The sequence below is a fragment of the Enoplosus armatus genome, chromosome 14 (assembly GCF_043641665.1).
Source record: "Enoplosus armatus isolate fEnoArm2 chromosome 14, fEnoArm2.hap1, whole genome shotgun sequence".
Lineage (NCBI taxonomy): Eukaryota > Metazoa > Chordata > Actinopteri > Centrarchiformes > Enoplosidae > Enoplosus > Enoplosus armatus.
In genome coordinates this window covers 3,591,261-3,616,753 of record NC_092193.1, presented here as the reverse complement: position 1 = coordinate 3,616,753, position 25,493 = coordinate 3,591,261, and the positions used below count along the sequence as shown (strand labels likewise).

General features: G+C 41.8%; 1 protein-coding gene across 4 annotated transcripts in view; it reads right to left on the bottom strand.

Moving 5' to 3' along the window:
* The window catches only part of pard3ab (par-3 family cell polarity regulator alpha, b), a 208,257-nt gene extending 184,614 nt beyond the window's left edge, over positions 1–23,643 (bottom strand). For all 4 annotated transcript variants that reach the window (XM_070919593.1, XM_070919592.1, XM_070919594.1 and 1 more), the window contains exon 1: positions 23,524–23,643. In XM_070919593.1, the coding sequence (XP_070775694.1) occupies positions 23,524–23,643 (120 nt within the window). The remainder of the gene's footprint in view (positions 1–23,523) is intronic.
* Positions 23,644–25,493: the final 1,850 nt, after the last annotated feature.

Below are 25,493 nucleotides of genomic sequence, written 5' to 3'. Positions count from 1 at the left end.
AGCATTGGCGTGGTAATTCATAATGGATTTAAATTATCATTGTCATTCCATTAGGACCATAAACAATTTACTATAAACCACCTCAGACTCATTTTCACAACAAAGTGTTGACCATAACAGGGTAAATGTTACTGTAGTTGCAAATACAATACAATGCAATGCTTTATTCATCTTACTGGAGAACCAGGTGAGAGCTTTGCTGCACCAGACAGACAGACAAGTTATTAGTCAGGCAGCTGTATTAAGTTGCCTTAAATAATTGTCCTGTCAAATTGTCTCCATGTCATGGTCACTATACTGACATATGTAATAATCCCTGCCTGTCCAGGGTTCAACTCAAACACTAAAGGTTTGCAGTACTTGTTATTAGTATTTGGTAAACTTCAGCATAAAATAAGCCAACTGGCGGAAAAAGCAGGATGTCACACCTGCACAGTGACAGGAAACTGGGCATCAGAGAGACTGAATAGGTCTTTTTAAATATCAGACCTGAATTGATGTTTTGCTTTTTAACAGAATTTCTGTGTTAGGAAATTCCTTTGACCGTGTCAGAAAATCACAGCAAATGCTGCAAATGCTAGTGAAAGCCACCCTCTTTAATAACACAAAACAAATCCAGCCTGTACAAAACAAAATGACGGTATACAAAAAGAGTCTCCTGGTCGGCCGAGAAAACTAAAACGCAGGACGTTACTGGTGAGTTTGGTTTCTTTTTTTAAAATAAAAAAGGTCAGTCTCAGGGAAAATGGGGAGGAAAATTGAAGACACACGTCGGAGTGGCGTCTACAGTTACACCAGCTGTCAGCCTGCCAACGTTCGCCCCTGGCCCTACTGCTCTTGATCGTTTAACGAGGAGGGTTGAAATGCAGTCCAAGTGGGGGGAAAAAAAGATTCAGAAACTCTTAAGACCGCTTTTCAAAAAGGCAAAGCTGAGAACTAAACCCGGCAACAGTCCACATGTGTCTGAGTCCATAAATACCCTAAGGAGGCCACAAGTCAATGCAGTGGAACAAAAACTCCTCAACTGAAAGGTAGAGGAAGTGCTTCAACACATGATTATCCAGGAGGACCCAAAAACAGAAAAGATCTGGGTGACTCGGTTTTGCCCACTGATCCATGTATTCGGTTTAGACCCCAAACCTCCAAACCGCAATATTATCTTCAGCCATTTAAATTTAATTTGGGTTTGGTATTTTCAGGTTTGATTGAAAAACACATCCTTGCATGACAAGAGACAGCTGAGAAGAAAGACACAAGATGACTGACAGAACTAGACAGACAGACCAAGAAAGTGGGAGGTATAGAGAAGAATGCAGATAAAGAGATGGAGATAAAGAGAAAACCTACAAGAGCAGCAACCAGAGAGACAGGAAGACAGAGATAATATCAGAGTTTGAGTCAGAGGCCACAGGTTCAGGTGCATCCGAAAAGACACACGATCCTTTGAGAATGCTGTCATCCACAACTGACCCGCTTTAGCAAGCAGGACTGAGAGCAGACAAGAGGGACACGAGGAGACTTCAATAGTATTAAGTAGGCATGTTTGTGATATTGATTCCCTGAAGAAGGAATTAGTCATCTTCATCCCCCAACTGCAAAGGGATTGTGTGCCCACGACATGCAGTTTGTTTTCTCCGTCTGTTGTTCTCTACGGCGCAACACCGGCACTCTGGCAGCCTGACAGCTGCCGTCAATCTAACATCCGACGCGTCCCTCAAGCCGGCTGAGACGAACAGGAGCGTTTCTCATGTTTCTTCCTTTTAATAATAAAAAGCTAACGAAAGATTTCAATAACACATTGACATTATTTTAGACTACAAAAGGGAATGACTAAATGTAAAATGAGATTTTTTTTTGTAAAGGAGGCAAAAGGACATCAATGTAAAAAAAAAAAAATTATGAATAAATCATTTTATATATTCATTTAATTTTAAATGAGTAATTAGCCTACACAAAACCTACATTAGAAATTACTGAAGCGATTTAAAGTTTGACAGCTAAATCGCTCTGCATGAAGAGAATATGGTCTACATCACAGATTTCCTCTGCTGGTGTCCTGTCATATTTTGTCCTATAATATCTGTAAAGAATCGGTAACAGTACAGACAGTCATGACATGAAGAAAACACTGGATTTCATTCAACAGAAAAAAAACCCGCAGCTCAGCCCACGTCAGACACTACTGCCTGCAGTCAGTTTGAAACTGCTGACTGTTGCTTATTGATTTTGAGTGTTTATGGAAACATGACCGTAGCATAAATACATAACAGAAGCTATAACGTGATAAAATACATGAGCTTTTCTTAACCAGTCGGAAGCAGAGCTCTGTAGCACCACAACAAACACAAACTGAGAATAGAAGATGATGCAAAGCTAGATGCAGACATATGTGCAGACATACCTGTCCCTGGCTGACTTGACAAGACTCCACTTTGAGCCTCCTCTTGACAGCATAGTGGCGTTTCCACATCTCATCCGTACCTCAAACCACACACACTCCACTGACTCTCCTCTCCGGCAGAGGGAAGCTAACCCAGTTTATACCTGTGTGCAATCATGTGTGCGCAGGTATAAGTGTGTGTGTGTGTGTGTGTCATTTTATGCGTTTAACTTCTGTGTCTGTGTTCTTTTGCGTACACGTGTGCAGTTGCATGTGCGTAATTGCAGTCTAGCTCTTGAAAGGGGACGCACGCTGCAACACAATAACCTGTTCTCTTACTTCAGAGACAGCGTATATCAGATTGCCACAGTGTCGCTGGTTATTGATACTCCAGCACAGCAACGAGAAACTGTACAGAGTGAACCGCTTGAGAAATTGTGTTGTAATTGAGCTCCTGTAGCAGCACCACATTTGCATTTATATGCCATGTTTTGACAGCTATATCAGGTAGTGAATAGTCTTTTCATTTAGCATAAATGTCTCTATAAGCAGGATATTTCCAGAAGTAATCTTGGCTCAGGTCCTCCGAAATAGTATTTTGACCACACTTAAAACACTGAAAACCCATTTAGATTACATTCCTTCAAGCAGAGCAGTTTGTCAAGGTGAAAGTAGCTCGACCTGCCGATTCAGAAGACTCAAACTCTGCAGCTGTTTTATATTTCTTCACGTTTCACTGGCCCTTGGGCATCAAAACATGTTCAACCTGTAGAGGAGGACATTCTTGAATTCAATGGACATTTCAAATCTCAACAGCCATGCATCACTCAGACCAAACCATGTCTCCACAAAGACGCACGGTACAATCTGTGGAAGTGATAGCAAGAGAATGTCAGATGTCGAGGGTAGGTAAAGCAGAAATGAGCATGTCTGACAGGTGTAGGAGACTCTACAGGCAGCTGGCTCGGATCACATGAACAATCTACTGAGCCTGAACAAAGCAACGCCATCAGGTTCAAAGGATCGGCAGCTGAAAGGCCGTCACAGCCGACACATTAGAGGATTCTGTGCCACGATCCTCTCGCGAGTTTGATTCTAGGCCTTCTATAAATTCATACTCAGGTCCTCCACTCTTTTGTGATAGCGACAATTAAAAATATGCTAGTGTCTGGTAAGATAACATGCAGATCATTCATGTAGTAACATCCCTGAAGTACTAGATGGGAGGAGTTTAAAATAAAAAGGACATGAAATTCTGGACAGTCAGCCAAAGATTTGCATGTCACCTCACTGGAGTTTGCTGTATCTGACCCGAGGACGTTTCAGTGCAATCAACCCCATCTATCTGCAGTTTCAACCAGAAGCAAACAAGCACCAGGATCTTTATTAGTTTCTATTCTATTAGACTGCGGTCAGAGCTGTTCATATTACAAAACACTGGCACTTGAGGCACTCCTTATGGCACAATGATTGACTGCTATCAGGAGACAATCTTGTGGTTACTCTCATCTGGTTTCTGGCAGAATATGACAGGAGGATATCCTGTCTGTCAGAGGTGGAAGTCTTACAGACAAAACATCAAGCGGCTTTATTTTAGTTTTCAGTAATCAGCACAAAAAGTTGACACAGTGCAAGCAGCAGTAGAACACAACAACAACACAAACGGCGAAATAAACCATCCTTTTCTGAAAGCCAATGTGTAGTGTGAATGCTTTATTTTACAGCTGAGTAAACCTGCTACCAACACAGGACACAAACTTCCCTAAAATCATCACATCAAGGGGGCACTAAAATAATACAAAGTACATTCATAAGAAAAAGTACATTTCTAACTCAGATTCTACAAAATGCCAAAGCTGCAAAGCAACTAGTGCTGAAACGACAATTTGATTAATCAATCAATGACAATTCTGATAAACAATTACACAATCATTGAGCAAAACCTTCGCTGGTCCCAGCTTCTCCAATGTTAGGATTTGCTCGCTCGTCATCTAGCTACGTCTACTACAACCAATGCTTTACTGGACGTGAGCCACAAACCATGCAGCAGATCGTAACAGCACAGCTGTGTCCATGTGTTCAGAAACTCCCCACTCCCAGCAGATGAGCCCGAACAAACACTTAAACCTCTTAACCTTCGTTAACGCAGCCTCAGCTTTGGCTTTGTTCTCACCAGCACTGATAGAACCTCAGCCAAGAAGAGCTTTGGTCCTCTTAAACAGTGACACATCCCGGACCGTCGCTCTAGATGACAAACACAAACAGCCACAGCCATGGAGACAAGCTGACATCATTCCCAGGGGTCACTGGCCTGGCTCAGCCAATCAGAGGACGAAATGGGGAGTGTGGGGAGGAAACCGTCGAGTGGACGACGGCCCACAAAGAGTACTGAGGCCAAAAGTAAGAAACCAAATAAGAAACAGACGACAACGGAAAGTGGGATTGAGTGCTGATGGTGAGGGACACATGCAGAATGACAGCAAAGACAGAAACGAAATGCATTCCTCTCCTTTGACATTTGCTGTAGGAACAACAGATGACAGTCCATGATGACGATGATGATGAGATCACGCTCACCACTTATTGTGGGGGGGAAAAATAGGGACGAATTTTAAGTAAAAGTACATTTTCCTCCTAAAGTACAGCAATAAAGCAGAACCAGTTCTTCAATCACAAGCAGCCTCAGGGAAAAATACTCAGAGCACATTAGCATGTAAATAAACATTATATGTAATGGCCTTGTGTAATTGGGTTAAAACTGTATACAGAAGCTGGCAACTGTGACAGTGACGCCCGATAAACACAGCCAAGATCATCTTAGTGCACATGTGCCTCATTACTGCAACATAATAAACATCTGCGTGTATCATAACTATAAAAAATAAATGATACCAAATTTAAGAACATCACTTTAGTTGTTAATATAAGTTTTGATGCACATCATTAACTAAAAATGTTATAATTTGAGCCTTCCTGCTACACCGACTAACAATGTTCTACACTTTATGAGGCAACTGTTCATGTAATAATGTGATGTTGCCAGATTTCATACACTGCAGTTTCTTCCATCAACAGGCTTATGAGGCTTTTTTTTTTCACCATATCCGGCAGTTACTGTCAGTCGCAATATGCTGTGTGTTATGAAGACTGATGTGAACTTGGCAGCACCTGCTAAATCTCAAGTCACTCGAGCGACTGTGGATCAACTAGATCTGGATCGGCCAAAAGCCCTGCATAAAAAAGGTTGGCTATTTCCACCATTCAGCACAAATTACTTGCCAAGTCAGCCTGTAAAGCAAAGACGCCTCTTCCCCTTATTTCACCAAAATCTATTTGTGTGGTAAACGCAATCAACCAAAATCTTACCTCTAAAAGTTTCATAGCTTTTAGTCAGTTTTGAGTTCAATCTACACTGGATGTGTACGTGGAGTAAATTCTAGTTGTGCAAACTGGGTCTCAGGTTGAGCTTTAAACAAACACCAATCTCACTTCTGCACTCAAGAAAAAAAAAAGAAAATGCACTGCTACCTCTCTGACACATTCTCACACATACAGAGCCGTCTTGTGTATTATAGACATTTAGACAAACATCTTTCAAACACAAATCTCTTCTTTTAAAAAAGGGCCATTGGCACCGTTGTCATTTTGCATTCCATCAGGTCCAAACATGTCGCGACCGAAGCCGAACACACCTTGGCCTTTCTTCCTCCCATCCCAGATGAAAAGAAGGCTTTCAGGAGGTGATTCACAGCTAAATCAATGGCTTCTCCTATGAAAGCATCTGGTGACACCTAAACCCCAAATGTCACCGGTCTCTAAATAAAAACGACTTATGCACGTACCACTCCTGATCTAGTTATGAAGCCGAATGTTATCCGAGGGATTGGGAGATGTTGTACAAGAGGATTTGCGGGGGTTGAAGTAGTAGCAACTGTTGGTCAATGGGCAGACAGCGGTGCATGGGATTATTTTGTAAAACATGGACTCACACACAGAGTCAGAAACAGTGCGCTGTCTGCCAGCATCATGTGACAGCTCCACAGTACCGAGGAATAACTGCCAGCGGCCTCGGCCGTATCAGATTACAGCTCGGCAAATGGAAAAGGCAAAAATAAGGAGGCTTACTTGTTGTGGGCTGAGATACGTCCTATTATACGTAACTGTAATAGCAGAGCAAGGCAGAGGAGGCCAGCCAAGGCAAAAGCTCACAAATCTGCTGGGATGCACAAGGTGCCAGAGGAGTCCTGCTGTAGAGGAGATGCTGTGAACTCTTTTACACTCTACTGACACGGGAATATCAATAAATGATCTGTACTTCATAAGATCAGTCTTTGTCAAAATCAAAAGACAAATGCAACGAAAAGAAAGTCAAAGCAAAGAAAGAACTAACAACAATCCCAAAATCACTAGAACAGTCTGCCTTATTATAAGTCTTTTAAAATCTGTTCTTGAACACAAGCCTGAAAAATAAATATCCTATACTTGCAGAATGTATGTTGAATAAACACACTTCAAAATATATCACTGGCCAATTGTTCTTTCTTAATGTTTAAGCAGTGACGTGTTTGGCTTTGATTGTGTTGGGTGTAATTGTGATACACCCATTGTATTGGCTGTTTCGCAGTCAATGGTACAAAAAAGTACAAAACAAAAGCAAAGACAAAAGTGGAGACGGTAACAACAAAGGTAACAGTAACAAGCATTTGCGTTTCATCTGCAAAATGTGGCAGATGTATTTCATACATGCAAAATAACTGTTTTTCAAACCCCAATGTGGTTCTGCCAGCATTACTCACTGATGCACGCGGTTGTATCACTAACCGTTGGTGCTGGCTGCTCTTTATTGACTGTGTGTGCTCCACAAGTCACTGACTCACAACAGCTGGCATCCCTGGACTAACTGATGGAGGATGGCGAATGGATCGGGGTTCATGGTGCAACTGTGATCCCGCACATGAGCGTCCCTATTTCACACACACAAATCTACAGAAATCTGTCTGGTCTGAGCAGAACTGCCACGTCAAGGTGTGGTGTGTGTGTGTGGACCCATGAGTGGAACTGTAGAGGCCTGTACAGACAGAAACGGGACAGACAGGCCCAGACAGGCAGAAAACACAGTACAGTACAGTCACTGATGGCTTGCAGACATTGTTGCGTAATGTTTATGGACACACTTCAAACAGAGGGAATTCTGATGGTTAGACTGAACAACTCCCTTTCAAAGTGTATTGACAAGGAGATGGAGAGACTTAAAAGAGGGGAGAGAGTGTGCATGTCCATGTGTGGGGCAGCAGGGCAGGACAATGGTTGTCCTGCAAGCAAGATGTCACAGACTCAATCCTCACAACAGCTGGTATGTGTCCTTTAACAGCCACAAGTCCACGAGCAAGATGCTCCTAACTGCTTAATCATTTCTGTGTTAATGGTATCATGATAACAAGAAAGCATTCCTACTTCCTCAAGTTTTTACACATCATCACATTTTAGAAAGGTTTCCAAAATATAAACACACACAAACACAGCAACATGAACGGGGCATGGCAGAAGACTGAACGCAGACTGCCAGAGAACAGCTCAACTGTTTTCAGAAAAAAGGGATATCACGCTGCCAGAGACTTTATCACGAATCGATTGCTTCTTCAACACTCGCAGCTTCATTAGAGCCCTATAATGTGCGTTTCTGCATTCATTCAAATCAAGACAGAAAAGAGAAAAGAACTGTCTTCTTCAAAGCTCAAGATCCATGTGGATCAAAGCTGGGGGGGGGGGGGTCGAGAGAGAGGCGTATTTTAAGAAGTGGGTTGTGAAGGTGGTGGGGGGGGGGGGGTGGTAATAAAGCTGGGATGTCGAGATGGATGTGGGCAGAAGGGAGGTTGGAGCACTGGGAGACAGAGATGCAGATTGCAGTCTGGAGAGTAACTAGGGGGGTGTTAGTTACAGCAAGAGAGGAGATGAGATAGTTTCCTTTGGCTCTCTGAAAGATATGATGAAATCACACAGTCATAACTTTGGAAGTATGCAAGATCCATCTGGCAAGCGGGTCAAAAGTGCACCTCCTCACACAGGGTTTTTACAAAATTCATCAAGGATTTTCCCTGATGAAGGTACACAACCACAGTAGTCTTTTCTATCCCTGTCTAAACATACCTAGCTGAACATGTTCTTTGAATATGCAACAAAGGATGATTAAAAGAGTTTCACGTTGTTGTGCTGTTCAGGACCATGTCAATGTTTACAGGCTAAACATTTCTGATCCACTCTCGATGCAAATGGAGAAATTTAAATTCCACTTTATATCTGTGTGCATTAGAAGCTCGCAAAGTGGCACGCATGCATGTAGTAAGTGCACTCATTTACCCTCTGCAAGTCCTAACACTGGTGATGTAAGAGGATAAACTGCAGGGTCAGGACTCTGTCTGGTCCAATGAAACCACAGACATGGATATACATGAGAAAACTTTACGTATCCAAAGCAGTTGGCAGATCCGAAACATCACTAGTCAAGTTCCAATGCATTATTCCTGGAGCCAAAAGTGGAATATGCCACCCTTCGAGGCATTTTCTTGCAGATTTGTCTTTAACATGATGTGAATAATGTTCTTTTAACATTTCCTGCAAAGCAACTTAAATTAATAATTCAACTCTGCTTAATTCACGAATGTATTCCTCTGTTCATTTGTACAACTAAATTATTTTCTAAATGCTGCATTAGAATAATGTGCTCATTTGGAAAGTGGTTATGTCAAAATCAGTCCAGGCCTATCTTTGTATGTCTCTAATGGCTAAATAATCCTCTCTAAAAATAAGAAAGAGGAGTGAATCAAAACAAAAATAACAGCAGAAAAACAGACAATAATTCATGTGCTGTTTATAGAGAACCAGCTGGACTCAGACACAAGCCGTCACAATCTTTGGCAGGAGCGAGGCTTTTTCCATCCATTGAGTCTGGATGGTGAAGATAGAGGTATTTGCAGCATCTCTGTCTCCACGCCAAGCTTTCACAAAGCCTCGCTGGACACTGAGTTTGACTGAGCTTCAAACTGAGAAAGAGTGAGGAAAACGTCATCGTGGTTAAACAAGTTGACCACACCAATTTTTCAAAACCCGAACTTCACAAATAACCATTACATGACTGAACTGGTAAGGAAGACAAACGGCTACAGAGCTTCTTTAAACTGCAAGATGTTCGGCTACTGAGCAGCATAACCAACCATCTAGTTTTCTCTACAAAACCAATAATGCAAAGTCATAAGCTTTACAGCACCATTGATTGTCCTACGTGCTCTAGTTCAGTCACCTTGTCTATGATGAACTATATTTAGCAGTCATCTGAGAGCTAGACGAATGGGTGAATAAGGAATCCGGCCATTTGTTAGTGGTCCAGAGATGGACCAGGCATCAACTATGAGAATGCCTCGAGGGCTTTCCCGTTGTGTCTCAGCAGGCCAGGATAGTGCAGCGGGCATGTAATTGGGAAATAAGTAGGGCATGTGACTTTGAAGCTGCAGTCACTTTAAATGTAAATCAAGTGACACAAGCTTGTAACGTTTGTGCTTAGCATCACTTTGGACGGCACAGGTCACAAGCTAAATGCAGTGATAACATTCGTATCCGAAGGCACGGCTGCTATTTCAACAACCAAATCCATTTCATCCATGAGGACAAAATGTAGACGGGGCAGAGGAGATGAGGGAAAGAGCTCAGACACGTCTTTATACGGCAGCTTACCATTTGTCAGTGCCCACCCGACTGTTCCAGATTAGACTCTTCTGAGTTTCTTTCTTGATCTATGGTTAATGTCTGCTCAGGTTTAGGCAAACTGATGGTCAACCTAAGGCTGATGGACTGGAAGATTCAAACTATGGGCTGCAGTGTCGAATTTACAGCTTCTTGTACGCCCAACCATCCAACTGCCCTCTTCCCTTTTTTGTGGCAGTATAACATCATGCTACTTCCATGCTTGATGGCCTTAGGCCAGTTGTCAAGGAAACGTAACCATAGGTTGTTTTAGCCTTTTATGCAAATTACAAAAGCCTCTATGGCTGTCGAACCCAGAATGACTTGCATAATGTATCATAATGATTGCTGCTCGCCTGCTCAGTTGGAAAAAAGCAGATAAGCCATGTACGTGTATGTACATTTGTTCAGTGACTGTCATTTATTTCTCACCCTGTTTTTCATTTAACTTGGATACCATTGTTTGGATGTTTTATGAATAGCCATCCGTTCCTTCCTTCAAAGACAAATTTCAGAATTGACACAGGAAACACCCCTTGCCGTCTTAGCTTACATGTTCCGGATGCTTATACATTTACTTTAGGTGACAAGAGTTCAACAGAAGAGTGAACAAGTCCAGGCTTCAGAGAGATGGGCAGAGATTCTGGGCACGGTTCAATATGTGGATCAAGATAGTCTAAATGGGGCGCTTGTTTCTAACAAATGGCCTCCTCTTTGAAATGCCAAGCGTGCTGGGTTTGGTGTCCTAATTCATCTATACGAGAGGGCAAACTTAGGAGCACACACACACACACACACACACACACACACACACACTCAATCTTGTCTGATCATGTCAAAAGAGGCAGCAGTCCCAGGCCGAACCTGACACAGTTCATTCACACACAGTAAGCTTTTTATCCAGCAAAGGCCCTTTTCTGCCTCAACTGTCACCACTGTGATAAGCTGCATTCAAGTCCCATTCAGAATCCATCTCTGTATATTACAAAAGGTGATTTATTTTAAGTTTAACTCATTCATAAAGAACAAAACTGAAGAGGATGCACGTACAAGCTACAACACTTTCACACCCCAACATTTTCCCATGCTGCTTCATACCTGCAACTTCATACTTTATTCATGCAAAAATGCTTAAAAGCAAAATATTTTTGGAGCATTAGCGCAGACAAGGGAGAATATTCAATGTTAGATCAAGAGCAAATCTTAAAATGTCCAGTCTTGTGTGAGGTCTTATTGTTCTTTTGTCATGTCCTCCAGTCTGCTGTGACATTCTGTGAAGCAAGCAATACAGGATCCAGGTTCTTACAGACAAAACATTACATTTGCCAAAAACACTCAAAATATCTAAACCCTGTGTTGGCTTCAGGCTCTGCAGTCTTCCCACAATAGCACCTACTGTGTGATGATTTGCTGTTGGTCTAAAATATCATGCCTTTGCTTGTGTTTTGTTTCCCTTTTTCTGTTTATTGCTTTTTTTTACATTTCCGTGTTTACAGCGCTTTCTGTTTTTCCCCTGGACCAAGTTCTAATTAAATGGCTGCTAAACCTTCATACGGTATTTCCTCAGATGTTCTTTCACCACAGCACCACTGTTGTTCTTCCCCTTGTTTTGGTAGATACTATTTCTGGTTTCACCAAGTTATGGCTGCCTCTTTCATCTTCATACTCCCCCGCTGGTGCAGAGAGTCTGAACAAAGCTACATGAGCATACAGACAAGCGAGCACAATGTCTCTGCTCTACTGTCTCCAAAACAATACTTGAATGTTTATTGTGCTTTAAAGTTAATTAAATCAGATGTTTCCAAAACTGTAAGGTAACAAAGTAACCTCACTTTCAGTAGACCACATCAGTGATCATTAACCTCTCTTCCCTGTGGGATTTGATGTTCTTTCCTGTTCCATCTGCTGGCAATAAAGTAAGCTCTCTTCTGCTACGCAGCTGAATCAGGTAGTCAGATATTTTCTACCTTTATTCAAATGGGAGTACAGTCCAGACAACCAGACACATTGAAACTGTTCTGGTCCCTCTGACAGCCCAGCTGGTCTAGTCAATGCACTTCCTCACCACTGACTCCCTGCATACTGATGATGAGGGACAGGAAAAGGAAAGCTCAATCCATCCCATCTGTGTGTCCTCCTTTAGCAACAACCAACTTCACTCAAACTCAAAATCAGAAACTGTCGTTTTAAAACCAAGTTTAATTTCCCAACCTGAGATCAAAGTGCCGAAGCAGACAAGAAAAACCATCAAGCAATGTGACTTTGCTTTGGCCACATAACCAGAAGAGCTCAATTTTCAAGATGACACCTGCACTCCACTCCCAGAAGCCCATGCAGCCCTCCCTGGTCTACCGCTCTCTAGCTAAACAGAATTTATTCTTCCAGAGCACATTTAGTAGACCCATCAAATGTTTACAAATTATAATATTGAATTAAATCCTTTGAATCAGCAACAAACTAGCAGTATAGTTTTGGTCGTTGTGGCCAATATGGACTACACACAAAAATGAAACACTTTATGCATTAGGTTTAAGTAAGTTTGCAGTAATAACTGTACCATGTGTAGAACTCTTAATTTGGCATGAACTGACTTTTATTATTTAATTGTGTGTTTCATTATGTATTTACTGATCAACTGATATATTTAGCAATGTATAAAATATCAAACTACACAGTTTAATGTTTGTGCAAGAGGTCATTTTCCAGTGATAACAAAACGCACAGCACATATTTAAATAAAGCCTGTATTTGTTTTAGTCTGCAGCTTCTCCAACATACAATTGCAGTTTTGTTGCACTGATGCTGCACGCTGCAGAGAGGCAGACGTGGTGACAGTCTAAAGTGTATCCGACAGTTTGTTTCACTCAACATGTCTGACGAGCTGAAACACACGGATGCACTATGCGAGCGGTCAGGTGAGTAGTTCTTACGTCATCCGCTGTAGTCTGGATCTGTCACTCAACATGATGCCTGTGTGGTGGTGCTGAGGGCACGAGGGATGTTTACAGACGTAAAACAAAACAAAAGGTAAACACCAACATGCCAAAGTTTACAGCTACTGTTACAATTAGCTGGCATTGATAGGGAAAGACAAGACATGTTTCAGTCTTCCTGACGGCTCAAGGCCGGACATGAAGGAGGTGCATTAAGTCATCAGCTGGTCAGTCAGAAAGCAGTGTTTCCTGTTGAGCAGCATGTGTGTCTCACATACAGTAGTATGTCCAGCTGACAGAAACTAGAAGAATCTGCTTTGGGTTTTCAACCTTGTAACAGTGCTCCAGTCTACTTTAAAAAGCGCTGTGATCAGGAATCTGTAAAATTCTACCTTAAAATTACAATGAATAGACTATAATATACATCAGGGGTGCCCAACACGCCGATCGCGATCTACCGGTCGATCGCAAAGGTAGTGTGGGTAGATCGCATCGCATGGCATTAAAAAAAATAGACGTCAGCCTATCATCCATCCTCACTATGAAATTTGTCACTTTGATTGACATACAGGGCAGCCAGTCTGACATCTGATCTTTTCTGACACATGGGTCAAGCTACCGAGTTTATTAAGTCCAAATACCGTTCCACCTTGACTGGTGATCATTTGGAAGTGTGCTTGAGGCTGGCTATCCGCAGCTACTGTCCGGACTATGCATCCCTGGCTGATTCCATTCAGTGCAAGTCATCAGAATAAGGTAATGACAAAAAATGTACAGAGATATATTGTGTAATATGGGTTCATGCAGTTATGCAAGGTACACCAACATATATTGTACATATAAAGAATACTCAATATATTTATAAATAAATATATGTTTTGCATTTTTATAGTAGGTAGATCACTTTATAAGTAGCTCGCATGCTGAAAAAGTGTGTGCATCCCTGATATACATTATTAGTCTGCCTGTGTGACCCTTTGAGGATGTGCATAAATCCCACTCTCTTAAAATTCAGGTTCAGGAATACATTGGGTATAATGAATCCCTGATTCTCTGATTATTTCACAGCCTCTCTGTGTGAAGGGTGAATATTAAATCAGTGTGCAGGCTGCATTCTGACAAGTGCAGACCAGCCATGTCAAAAACACACCCAGGAGAGAATGAAGGCTTGGGATCGCGGAGGCGGCAATGAATCAAAGCCTTTTTGTTTTTTTCAGCTATCATAAACTAAGGGAAATCAGGTCATTCAAACCCAATGGGCAGATATCAACATGTTAAACTGGCTACACAATTTCAGAATTGAAACTAGAGCTAAAGCCATAGTCACCTCTACTCATCAAATAACACAGAAAAACTGTGTGGAACTGTGTTGTATTCCTTCACTATCAAGACCAACATTTCTGCAAAAAGCTAGTTAACACATGTTAACCATTATTTAGCCACATCCAAATGATCCATCTTCATTTTGACAGATGTCACAAACCGACTCACGTAGTAGTAACCTATTAATCATTAATCTGTGAACGGTCCAAACCTCCATCATATTCAATTTACGATGATAAGAAATGGAAAAGCAGCTAATTCTCAAATTTGATAGGTGAAACCACAAAATGTCATTCTCTAGAAATGTGCTAGAATCTGTGCTGATCAGGTGAGCTACATCAGGTGACAACCGTCCCAACTCAGCCATTTGCCCCCCTGAGACACCCCGGGAGACAGCAGGGAGAGTCGTCACACAGATGAAGGATGGAGTTCAAGGCCCTCATGCCTCTGCTCTGCCCAAAGGCCAATAATCATCTATCTGTCAAAGGCAGAGCTCTCGTTTGGCCTGTCCTATATTTAGCAGACAAAGCCTCATCAGCCTAAGTACTGAATTCAATTTCAAGGGACATCATTAATCTACACTCATAAATCATTTGGGTTATGCTAATGTAGTCTCTTCATCCTCTGAGCAGCATGTGGTTTTCTGTGTCCAAGCTAAACCTCACACTTGTCTCCGAGTATCACCACGTTTCAAAAATTTGGACTATGCCAGTGCAGGACCTCCATCCCTTTGAAATGCATTTGGGTTTCCATGGAGAGCGTGCTTGGAGGTCCGAGCTTTGCACTTTGTCTCTTTGCATCACTAAACCACAAGGTTTCTCATTTAGCTGCTGGCAATTAACAGCTGGGCGAGAACAAAAGGCTCTGTAATGGGGGTGGGGGTTGGGGGGTATAAAATGAAATTTTAGGACTCTGGCAAGAAGAATCTCGCTGGAATTTCAGAGGCAGGAGGAAGAAAATAATAAACCAGCATCTAAACAATGAGGCTAAAAAAAACAAGAGCAGGAATACAAGATCTGGGTCACTATCGCAGAAAAGGAAGAGAACAACAGTTTGGGAAGAATATGAAGTCCTCACACTCAATCAAATCTCCAGGCTGCATCAGGCTGCACTGAGGGATACAGTATATCTGAGCTATGCTGCTGTTTGTTCAGTGTCCTGACATTCCTCAGAGACAATCCTCTCCCTGTGCTCTGCGCTCCACACACAGAGAGTCCTTGACATTTCAGTCAGTGTCTGTCCGCTGGGTGGACAAGGGACACTCGGGCCTGTGAACAAGGACAGTCTGCCTGCTGAAAACAAGTGCACATTCATTTCACATTTAGAGCTGATACTCTCGTCTAAAAGCTACTCACACTGAATGAGCAGATTGGGGGAGGGCAGACGGGGCAGTCAGTGATTTTCTCAAAGACTCCTGAACAGGGTGTTTGGTCATTGTACGGCCAAATACTGGATATTTTCTATATTATTTCTTTTCTTACAAAGCAAAGTACATTTATTCAAGTGCTGTAAGTTTTTGTAGTTCTGACCATCATTTCCATCAGTTTTGATAACCTAAAGTACTTCCTGAGGTCTGGGAACATTGCGACATCGCTACGGAGTTATAGGTAATTACTGTTCACCATTTTTTCTCTTCCAGATAAAATTGAATTGAAATGGCAACAATTTAGTTCATGACATTTTTAAAAATGCCAAAAAATTGGCTGGAAAAAAGTTCCAGCCGTATCATTAAGTAAAGGATTTGAGTTCTGATGGTCTGCGTTTGCCAGCCAGGCTGCACTATGAAGCAAAGCCAGTGTGGTTCAGTATGAAAGAGTGTCAGACTGACTTTTTCCCTAATAGATTCAGGTTTTTGACCTAGAAAAGGCAACTGAAAGGTAACAGCTTTTCCATACTTGTGCTGCTGACATAAAATGGCCAGAGGACTTAGAGTCCAAAGAGGACATTGTTCCTTTGAGCAGACACTAGGAAACAATGTCTGGGCTTTGCAACCTCCATGTGTATTATGGGAGAAAGTTGATAACTACCCATTTATGCCTGGCCAGCTCAGTATAACGATCAGTTGAGACTATTTAAATGTTGCCGTGGCTCTAACCACTAAACTCCTGAGTAAATTCAACCTGAGCTGACTTAACAAGGTTTGAAAAAGATGAATGCAACGCAGTGTTCTCAACACAAGTAATGACACTCTTCTGTACGCAATCACTCAAATTGCTAATAACTTCAATAACATGGACTGGTGTTTTCATTTCATGCCAGATGTCAGAAAAAATCAGAAATCAGAAATACTTTATTGATCCCCGGGGGGAAATTGTACAGTACCGGTGCTCCCATTCAAGAGTAGAAAGTAGCATAATTTAGAACTAAAAGTTTGTACAAAATATAAAAATAAGAAATACAAAATACAAAATATACACATTTACAGTATTTAAGTGAAATGAGGTGAAATGAAAAATGAAATGAAGTGAACTCAGTATAAAGTGTACCCCTACTTCAACAGGACTCACATCTAACATCCAGGTCATTAAATCTTCTTGAGGTCAAATCATCATTTCACTCACACTTGTGCTTCTACAATGACTGTATTCTCCTGAAAACACAGAAGCTTTCTCAGCGTCCAACCCTGGTTTTCCATAAACACCCTTCTGGGAATACTCGCTAAGAATCCCTTTCATAAATAAACGATGGTGTCCAGAGCAGAGCAGTGCAGATATAAAACTTTTCTATGAGCTTCCTGATCCTTTTTTCCCCTGCACCAGTTTACATTCAGGAGCTTCCTCTGTTTATGGAAGAAAGTCTACAGCTGAACCGAAGGGGTGGAAAAAGTGACTTGACCTCAAAACACCACACTGTGATGCACTCGTCAAAAGAACTTCAAGTGCTGGTGATCATTTTTGAAGCATCCATCACCCAAAATAGGCTGCCGTCAGTCAGCCTCTGGCTTACGTTGTTTGTCTGTAGGGCCTGCTGGAGGATGCAGCGCCATACGTAGGTGGCTTTGGCGCACATGGTTGGGGTGCCAATGCTCAGCTGACTGGATCCATGCCAGGGTTCAAGTAATCTGTTTTCATAGCACTCTGTAAACGACATAAGCTCTCTGTGTCATTAAGTCTTATGATCTGGACTCTCATTAACTATGGTTTTGTTGGGCAGCCCCCCGCCCCCACCACAGTCAAGAGTTCAATTTGCAACGACCTTTACAGTTTTATCTCGTGCTCTTTTTCAATCAAGGGATCATTTACAAAAGCATCTGTGCGGATAGTTTGGGATTAGCCTGATTTTCCACACAACAGATGTCTTTCATGTCTTTATGTACAGCTAATAATCCACGCAAAGCTCAAATCAAGTCTTCAGCCCCATTATAGCAAGTCTCAAGTCAAGTCTCAAGTCAGTGAAGGCAGGTCTTCATAAGCAATTTGCAAGTCAAGACCTAGATCTCTGAATGCTGACTATTAAAGTGACAAAGCATTTGAACATTTACCTTCCAATGCTGTGTCAGTGTCAGTCAAGTTATGTTAATCAAATTATCGTGGTCCCAAACCTGGTCAAGATGTTCTTACGTTCAGTTCAAGGAAGACACTGCATCTATAGAATGCCCCAGGAAACCCCTTACAGTAGACTTTAAATTCAACTATATAAAAAGGTTTCCTGGAAAGTTTCCAGTAACATTCTAACTTTGCAGAAATATTGCTTAATCTCCTGTCAGGGTGCTGATGCTCAGACCCTTGCCCACAGCTTCCTTTCATGACTGACAATTCGAGGAATGTCATCATATTAAACAGTAAGTCTTACTGTAAACAGTTCTGAAGAACAGCATGAGCTCAACTTCTAAAATGTAAATGAACTTCAAAAAGGAGAGCACTGGTCTTCCCACCCTTTGAGAACTTCCCAGTCAGCATTTTACAGCCTCCTACTTTACATCTCTCACACAGCTGCTCTGCCCTGCTAATGACTGCGCACCATGTTCACCCCCCCTCTGGGAAAACCCGCTGGCAAGTGACAAAAGTGGTGTTTTGTTTTTTTTTATTATCACATGTCAACATCATCATGTCAAACACCAGTAAGGATGACAGATCACTTATGTAAATTCTCGTTAAAGAGTTGTAAAAAAAAAAAAAAAAAAAGAAAAGAAAAACAGTCATCCAAAATGCACAGCACTGCAAAGCTGCACTGTGGGAAACGCAGTAATGCCAGCATCATCAAATAGCAAAAAGAAAAACAACAACAATCGTGTAGAAAGTCTCAAGGAAGAAGATGATATACTTTGCAGCTGCTGACTGCAATCATCTTTCCTGTTGTTCAAAGCCTCTTATAGAAAGTCAGTAATTGTATATAACTTCTTGAGGTAGGGTGAACCTTTGAATGTTTATGTATCTGTTTTTAAAGCATATAAGAAACCATTGTGATATTTAGCCTCACGTGGCTCATTTTCTTCAGTTCATTGCGGTGTGTCTTTAACTGACTCCTTTAGGAAATGAAACGCTGTGCCAGGTCATGTTTTAGGACATTTTTCACAGTAGTTTGGTCAAGGGCAAAGTCAGCGGCCCGGGGATCATCAGTGAAGCTTTTAATCCTGCACTGTGCCCGTTTTGGAAGCTGGAACCCCTGGCTGGTACAGCCTGGTGACATGAGGATCAAACAGACGAACTGTAAAAGTATTTGGGCTTACGACCTGACATGAGGTAGATCCACTGCACCTACACTAACAATGTAATGGTGCGATTACATTTGAAGTTTCTTTAGCTCCAGCCGTAATGAAAATGAGAAATAACTAAAAGTCAATGGCGTTTGAGGTAAGGACTCAATGTGAAAACACCCGTAGAAAAGCAGACCTCTAATTCTGTCAGTGTGAACGCTCGACACCCATTGGCCCTGACACTTTTGCGCACTCTTGGACACATGACACTATGATCCTTCTTCTTTATCATATTGAGTTTAATGTCCCTTTCATGCTTGCAGTTATGTCGCTCTTTTGAACAAAATGGGGTCGACATCAAACGTGGGAGCTTTTTCTTTGAAGATGTGGCACATTTCTGGTGGCGAACATGTTAATCTGTGCCACCGCAACAGCAGCAGTTAACTCTCACAGCATGTAGGACTGCTCATCTCCCGGCGCTGTCCACCATCAAAGGCTCCTGCACCCTAATTAATAACAGTAATATATGAAATTAATTGAATAACATCTTAGACATGAGGAAAAGATGAAAAACTGGCTGACAGATTGGAGTCAGTCAACCACAGTACTGCTTAAATTTGGTGATTTTCTGAGCTAAAGTTTGGTTGTCTTTGGATTATTGTTAGTATTGTTTTTATCCAACCTGTGAAATTTCAAGTTTGACACATGATCTAAACACATTTTCCCATGTCATCTGCCCTTGACTTCATCTCTTTCTGTAAATGTACACTTTTCTACCAGATTCCGAGGTAAAAACACCCATTAACCTGATGGAAATATTCAAAAAAACAAAAAAAACCTTACTGCAGAGAGCATCCAATCATCCTGAAACTTTGGCAATTTCAACATGAGTGGTTACCAAAAGTTAGCATTGATCTTAAGCCTGGTATGATTAGAGGGTTGTCATATAATTTTATGTAATTCATCGACCAAAAATGTCAGAGTTAGCTGATTTCAGCTACTCAAATGTGAGAATCTCATTTCTTTTTTTTTTCCAACTGTAAATTGCATACTTTTGGATTTCGGGCTGTTGGTCAGAAAACAAACAGCATTTTGAAGAGACCATTTCGGCTTCTGGGGACTAGTGATGGCCATTTTTCACATTATTTGACTTTTTTTTTTATATTAAACAACCAAATTATGGAAAAATACTGAAAGTCAATAATGAAAATGAACATGTGTTGCAGCCCTAATGGGTTCATCAGAACCCAACATTTGGATTAATTAAGCACAACACAGCCCTATGTTCAAAAGCATCATTCTGAAGAAAACCACTTACTTAACCAGACCAACAGCAGACACCTGTTCCTATTGTCTGCGACAGGACAAAGTCACGTTAAGTCTGTCTGCCTCAACGGTCAAGTGTGTAGACAATAGCCTCGACTCAACCGGAGGAAACTCCACCAGTGTGAAGCTGTGAATGGAAATCTGCCATGTGCTGGTGTGGACACAACAACCCCGACACCAGATATCCCCCCGGAGGCTTAAGAACATTCGGAAAAGTCAAAAAGAGGCAAATGGTTCTGACAAGTCAATGCTTCTGTCACTTGAGGGTTTGGAGCATTAAACCACCAGACGGTTTTCCAGTCAAGGGTGTCATTTTAAACGCTTGCCACACTTAGTCAAATGGGTGAACATTAGTGAGAATCTACCCTATGATCTGTGGAAGGAAAAAGGGGAGTGGAGGATAATGTGACACTGTTTTACTTCTCAAGACATTCAGAGATTTTGAAGCTGGTGAAACTGTTCCCTCTCTCACGTCCAGTGAGATTTCTGTGTGAGGGTGTACAAACAGTGTCTGAACAGTCATCTCAGTGTCCTCGTCTTTCTAATTCCAAAGTTATGAGATGGCTTAAGGCCCTCAGAAGTGGACTATTTTTTTCCTTCTATGCAGGAAGCATTCCTCTCTAATGACAGGGGAAGTTACAAGAAGGTCCATAGAAGCACTAAAGCAAGAAAACCAACCTGAATTTGGGCCTCTTATTAAGGCAGGACGACAAAAAAAGAGCTGCGATCTTCAACACCACTCGCTAGCCATAAGTCATGAAAAATGCCCAACCTTGGTCAGAGGAAGTGTAGGCAGGGCGGGACGAGAGCAATAAATGCAGATCTGAGGTGATTAAATGACGCGGGCGTTGGATTTTGCGGCAGTATGTTTTGTTGTGGGTGGGGAGTTCATGAGGAGCGCTGGGGTTTTTTTTTATTTTAGTTTGTAGTATTTCAGATCAAAGCTTGGGAGAACACAGAATGAGAACTGAATGTGTGTCCTCGTTTCCACACTATTCAACCTCTGCATCAAAACAGCAGCACAGTTGGGTTTTCCAGACTTTGCTTTTTCCTAAAGTGGGATAATAACCTCAAAAGCAGATACTACAGCTATCTGTGACACCAGGCAAACCCTATGAAGTAGGGAGAGTTAAATATTGTCTACTGCAATGTTGAAATATATATTAAATGTTGTCCAAATTGTTACTTATTGATCAAGGTACTTGTTTTCTAATATCACAATCTTCAGTCATCAAAATATTCAACTATCGCCCAGTTCTAATATCCACCTGATCTCTTATCTATGAACAGTTTCTTGATTGAATTGCCAGAAAAGGAAATATGTCACTATAACGTGATAGAGAATTCTGTCTATATCATTATAATTTAGATTTGTAATGGACATTTCAAATCACCCACATTCAATTCTTTCAAATCAAAACGAAAGTTCCAAGCTATGAAACCATTTTACAGTAGCTACTGTACATGTTACATAACTCGACTTTTTTTTTTTTTAATCAGAAAGCAACAAAAATCTTTATATTCCCCTCTTTCAAGATTAGAAAATAATAAAATCCCAATTTGCATAAAGTCGAAGAAGAGTTAGCATCTTCTTTATACAAGCAGGGTGGAGATAGTTCAGCAGGGTTCACTGCTGGCAGCTCTTTACCTGCCTCTCAGCTGCACAGAGATATTCTCCTGCACTCCTCGGCCTGCTCACACTGAATTATTCAAAGGAGAGGAGGATACAGTATGACTTCTAGCTCACTGTTACAAAAAAAAAAAAGAGAGACTGCCTTAAAGTTAGCACATGGAAGGAGCAAAGCGTCAATTATTTATGAAACGTGAGTAGCTGCTCTAACATATTGTACCTTAAAGGCTGGACAATAAACCGGATTAATCAATAACCAACTGTGAATTTATTACCGACTGTCATTTACTGTGATCACAGTTCCAAATCCCCCAAAAATGTCTGAATCCTAAATGTGGAGATGAATTATATAAACTCAGATTATAGTGGACAGACTTTGACACATAGAGAATATTTGGACTTAAAAGCTACAGTTATTATGATGTAGATGCCGACAATAATAAATAAACACATCTTGTAGGACTGAGGAAAATATATAAGAAAAGAACATGTTTATAATGCCCCCCCCCCCCCAGACCCCCAGACCCCCAGTCTCATCTTATCTGATCTGGCCACAGATCCTTGCACATAAATCACAGAGCAAGTTCAAAAGGTTATCTGCTGCTACCCCAACACCATGCTACAAGTTTTCTTAGGTTCACTTTAATCTCCAAGATTTATGCATCAGGTCCATGCCTCCACCCGTCAACTGCAGCTTGGCACTGCAGTTTCCCTCCCTATCCTGCAGGGCCTGGTGCCCGGTCAGACAGCCATGCATCTGCAGGCGCCTTCTTCTCTGAACATTCTGCTTTTAGGTCTTCAGACTATAATATACCAGAACTCATCCAAACGGGCCGTGTTCTCGCTCTTCCTCCTCTTGCATTTGACGCATCGTCGGTTACCCTGAACTCTCATCATCTGTCTCCACTTGCTTACTCCAGCTAACGCTCCACAAGTCGGACAATAAGGAACTTTTGACGGCTTTCTCTGCGATAGAAGCATTAAAACGGCGTGTAGACTGATGACTCTCCTCTTGCTAATTACACTGACTCTGCACTGAAGCCTGAACGCCTCAGACTGCAGTCCTGCTTTTGCAGCTCCTTGCTAACTCGCTAGTAAGCTAACCTCTTCTGGCAACTTTCAGAGGCATGACCCGAGGTCTTACAACTGGGTTACTAAGTCTACAAACGTGTGTCTGTGCATACGTGTGTAAGAAACTCCTATTGTGTGCTTCAAAGCTGCGACAAACCGCGGACCACTTCGTTCAGCGCCACAGTTCGAATCCCAGAGGAAGTTTTGTGGGTTTACAAACACAAGAACCACAATGGCGGTGAGCCTTTCTTTGAAACCAGCAACACACGGCGAAAAAAACACGCACATGCATCGCACGTCTGCTCATTTACTGAACACACACTGCGCGAAACGAGCATAAGGAGGCAGAAACAGGCGACCCTTCCCCTCTTCAATGCATTTATTCCAAGTTTGCGCCATATTGAGTGCGCCTGCAGAGCCCCCGGACGTAGCAACATTGTTTCCAGGAAAACAAAAGCCGCAAGAAAACAAAGTATCCGCCGCTTACCTTGGCGATAGCCTTCCTGTATCTCATGACAGCCTGCTGGATGAGTGTGTGGACTTTAATATTTCCATCCCCGCACGGCACCACCACCCGGGTCCTGCCAAAACACACCGTGACTTTCATGGTTTAGTCTCCGAGATCTTGCTCAGATTCGGAGTAAAACCGAGACGAGGAGGAGGAGAAGTCCGTGTGGAAATAAAAAAAAGGAGCATGGGTTTTTGTTTGCTCGGCTCCGCGGCTGCCCCTGTATTCCTTTAGAAAAGCGGGGACTAAAGGTCTTTCCGCTTCTCCCCGCCGGGCGACATTGTTTTCTGTGTGTTTTCAGACCACCTGTTTAGCTTCTCTCTCTCCTTCCTTCGCTCCCTCGATCCCGATCCCTCTCTCTCTCTCCCTCTCTCTCTCTCCCTCTCTCTCTCCCTCTCTGCTGAGCTAATGCCCGGTCATGTGTTGCCTTCAAGTGCTTTCGGGAATGTTGTGTTCCAGAGTCATAAAGAGCATGAAGAGTCCTGAATGATTGTTTGGTGACCAAATTCAAGTAAAAAACAAGAGCAGCCTAACACCTGGTCACCAATCATTGCTCTGTTTTGTTCCCAGAAACTCTGTCAAGCAGGGTGAAAATGAAAAGGCGTCCTTCACATTTTTGCCATGTTTGTCGAGCTGAAAACTTTATAACCTCTTGACGACGGGGTGTAATGAATGGCTGGAATATAAAAATAAAGATGTGTGGCTTGTAAGGGTAAGAGAGTAATATATTATTAATAATACATATATATATATATATTAGTAGCCTATATTCTATTCCAGGGAATCTGTGAATTATTAATGGTTGTATCTCTAATCTCAGTTTAATTTGTAGTTGTCTCAATCTGCGTAGCCTATTTTTACGGGAGACACTGTCCCTTAGTGCTAAAGAGAGAACAGCTGCAGCCAGTGTTTAGCTAAGAGTTGAATCAGATGGCTACAGAAAAGGCAATGAAGCCTAAATAGATTAACAGCTACTTTAGGATATGAATTAATGAACACATCCTTTAGGCTACATGGCAGATGTGCAGTCTGTTGTCCTTTTGTTGCTGCAGCATTAAGTAGCTCTGCTTACCCAACCAGTTCTGTATTATGCCTAAGTTTCACTTTGTTGGATTAAGTTTCTATAAATACTTCAGAGATCATAAACAAAAGTCAGTGAAGCCGTCACCACATTTCCTTCCCACACCTTGAATTGTTGTCAAACATTGTGTCAACCTCAATAAGGGATTAAATAAAATCTTTCTGCTTATTGAAAAAGCCAAAAATATGTCCCTATGCAGGTGGAACATCAAAGAAAGGCATAATTCATAGCGAGTATTTAATACCTTTTTCTGATTTAGGTAAAAAGCTTTCGAGGCTGCAGTTTACGAGCTGAATTTGGAGGCATCAGAGGTGCGGGGAAGGCCGCAGCTGCAGTCTGTCCCCCCGCTGTGGTCAGGATAGGTATGGTTTGGCGCGCAGGGAAGCAATGTTGCACTCACACAGAGGACAGCAGTGGTAAATAATATTAAAATCAATACATTGATTGGAAACAACGCAGATTGCAGCCACTGCATCAGATAAATGTGTCCTCACAAGAATAGAAAGTTAGAAAGTAAGCAGTGAAGACATTTGTCTTGGTCCCATTTTGGACTGGTTTAATGTTCAGATTTAAGGTTGGAATTAGGATTTCTAACAGGGAATTACTTTATAAGCAATTTAAGTCTTCACAAGTCCCGGGAGGTAGCTCTTATGAGCGTGCATATTTCCTTCATAGGCTACACTTATTTTTGCTAAGCAACGATATATATATTTTTATTACTGCACTTAATGATACATCATCACTTGTTAAAAGCCACCGGGCTTCTTCTGCACCTGCTCCTTTCCTATTTCAGGTCTGAAACTGAACCAAACCCCCAAATGAAAAGCAGTTGAAATCCATGCGGGGAGCTTTTAGGAACAGCTGCTCC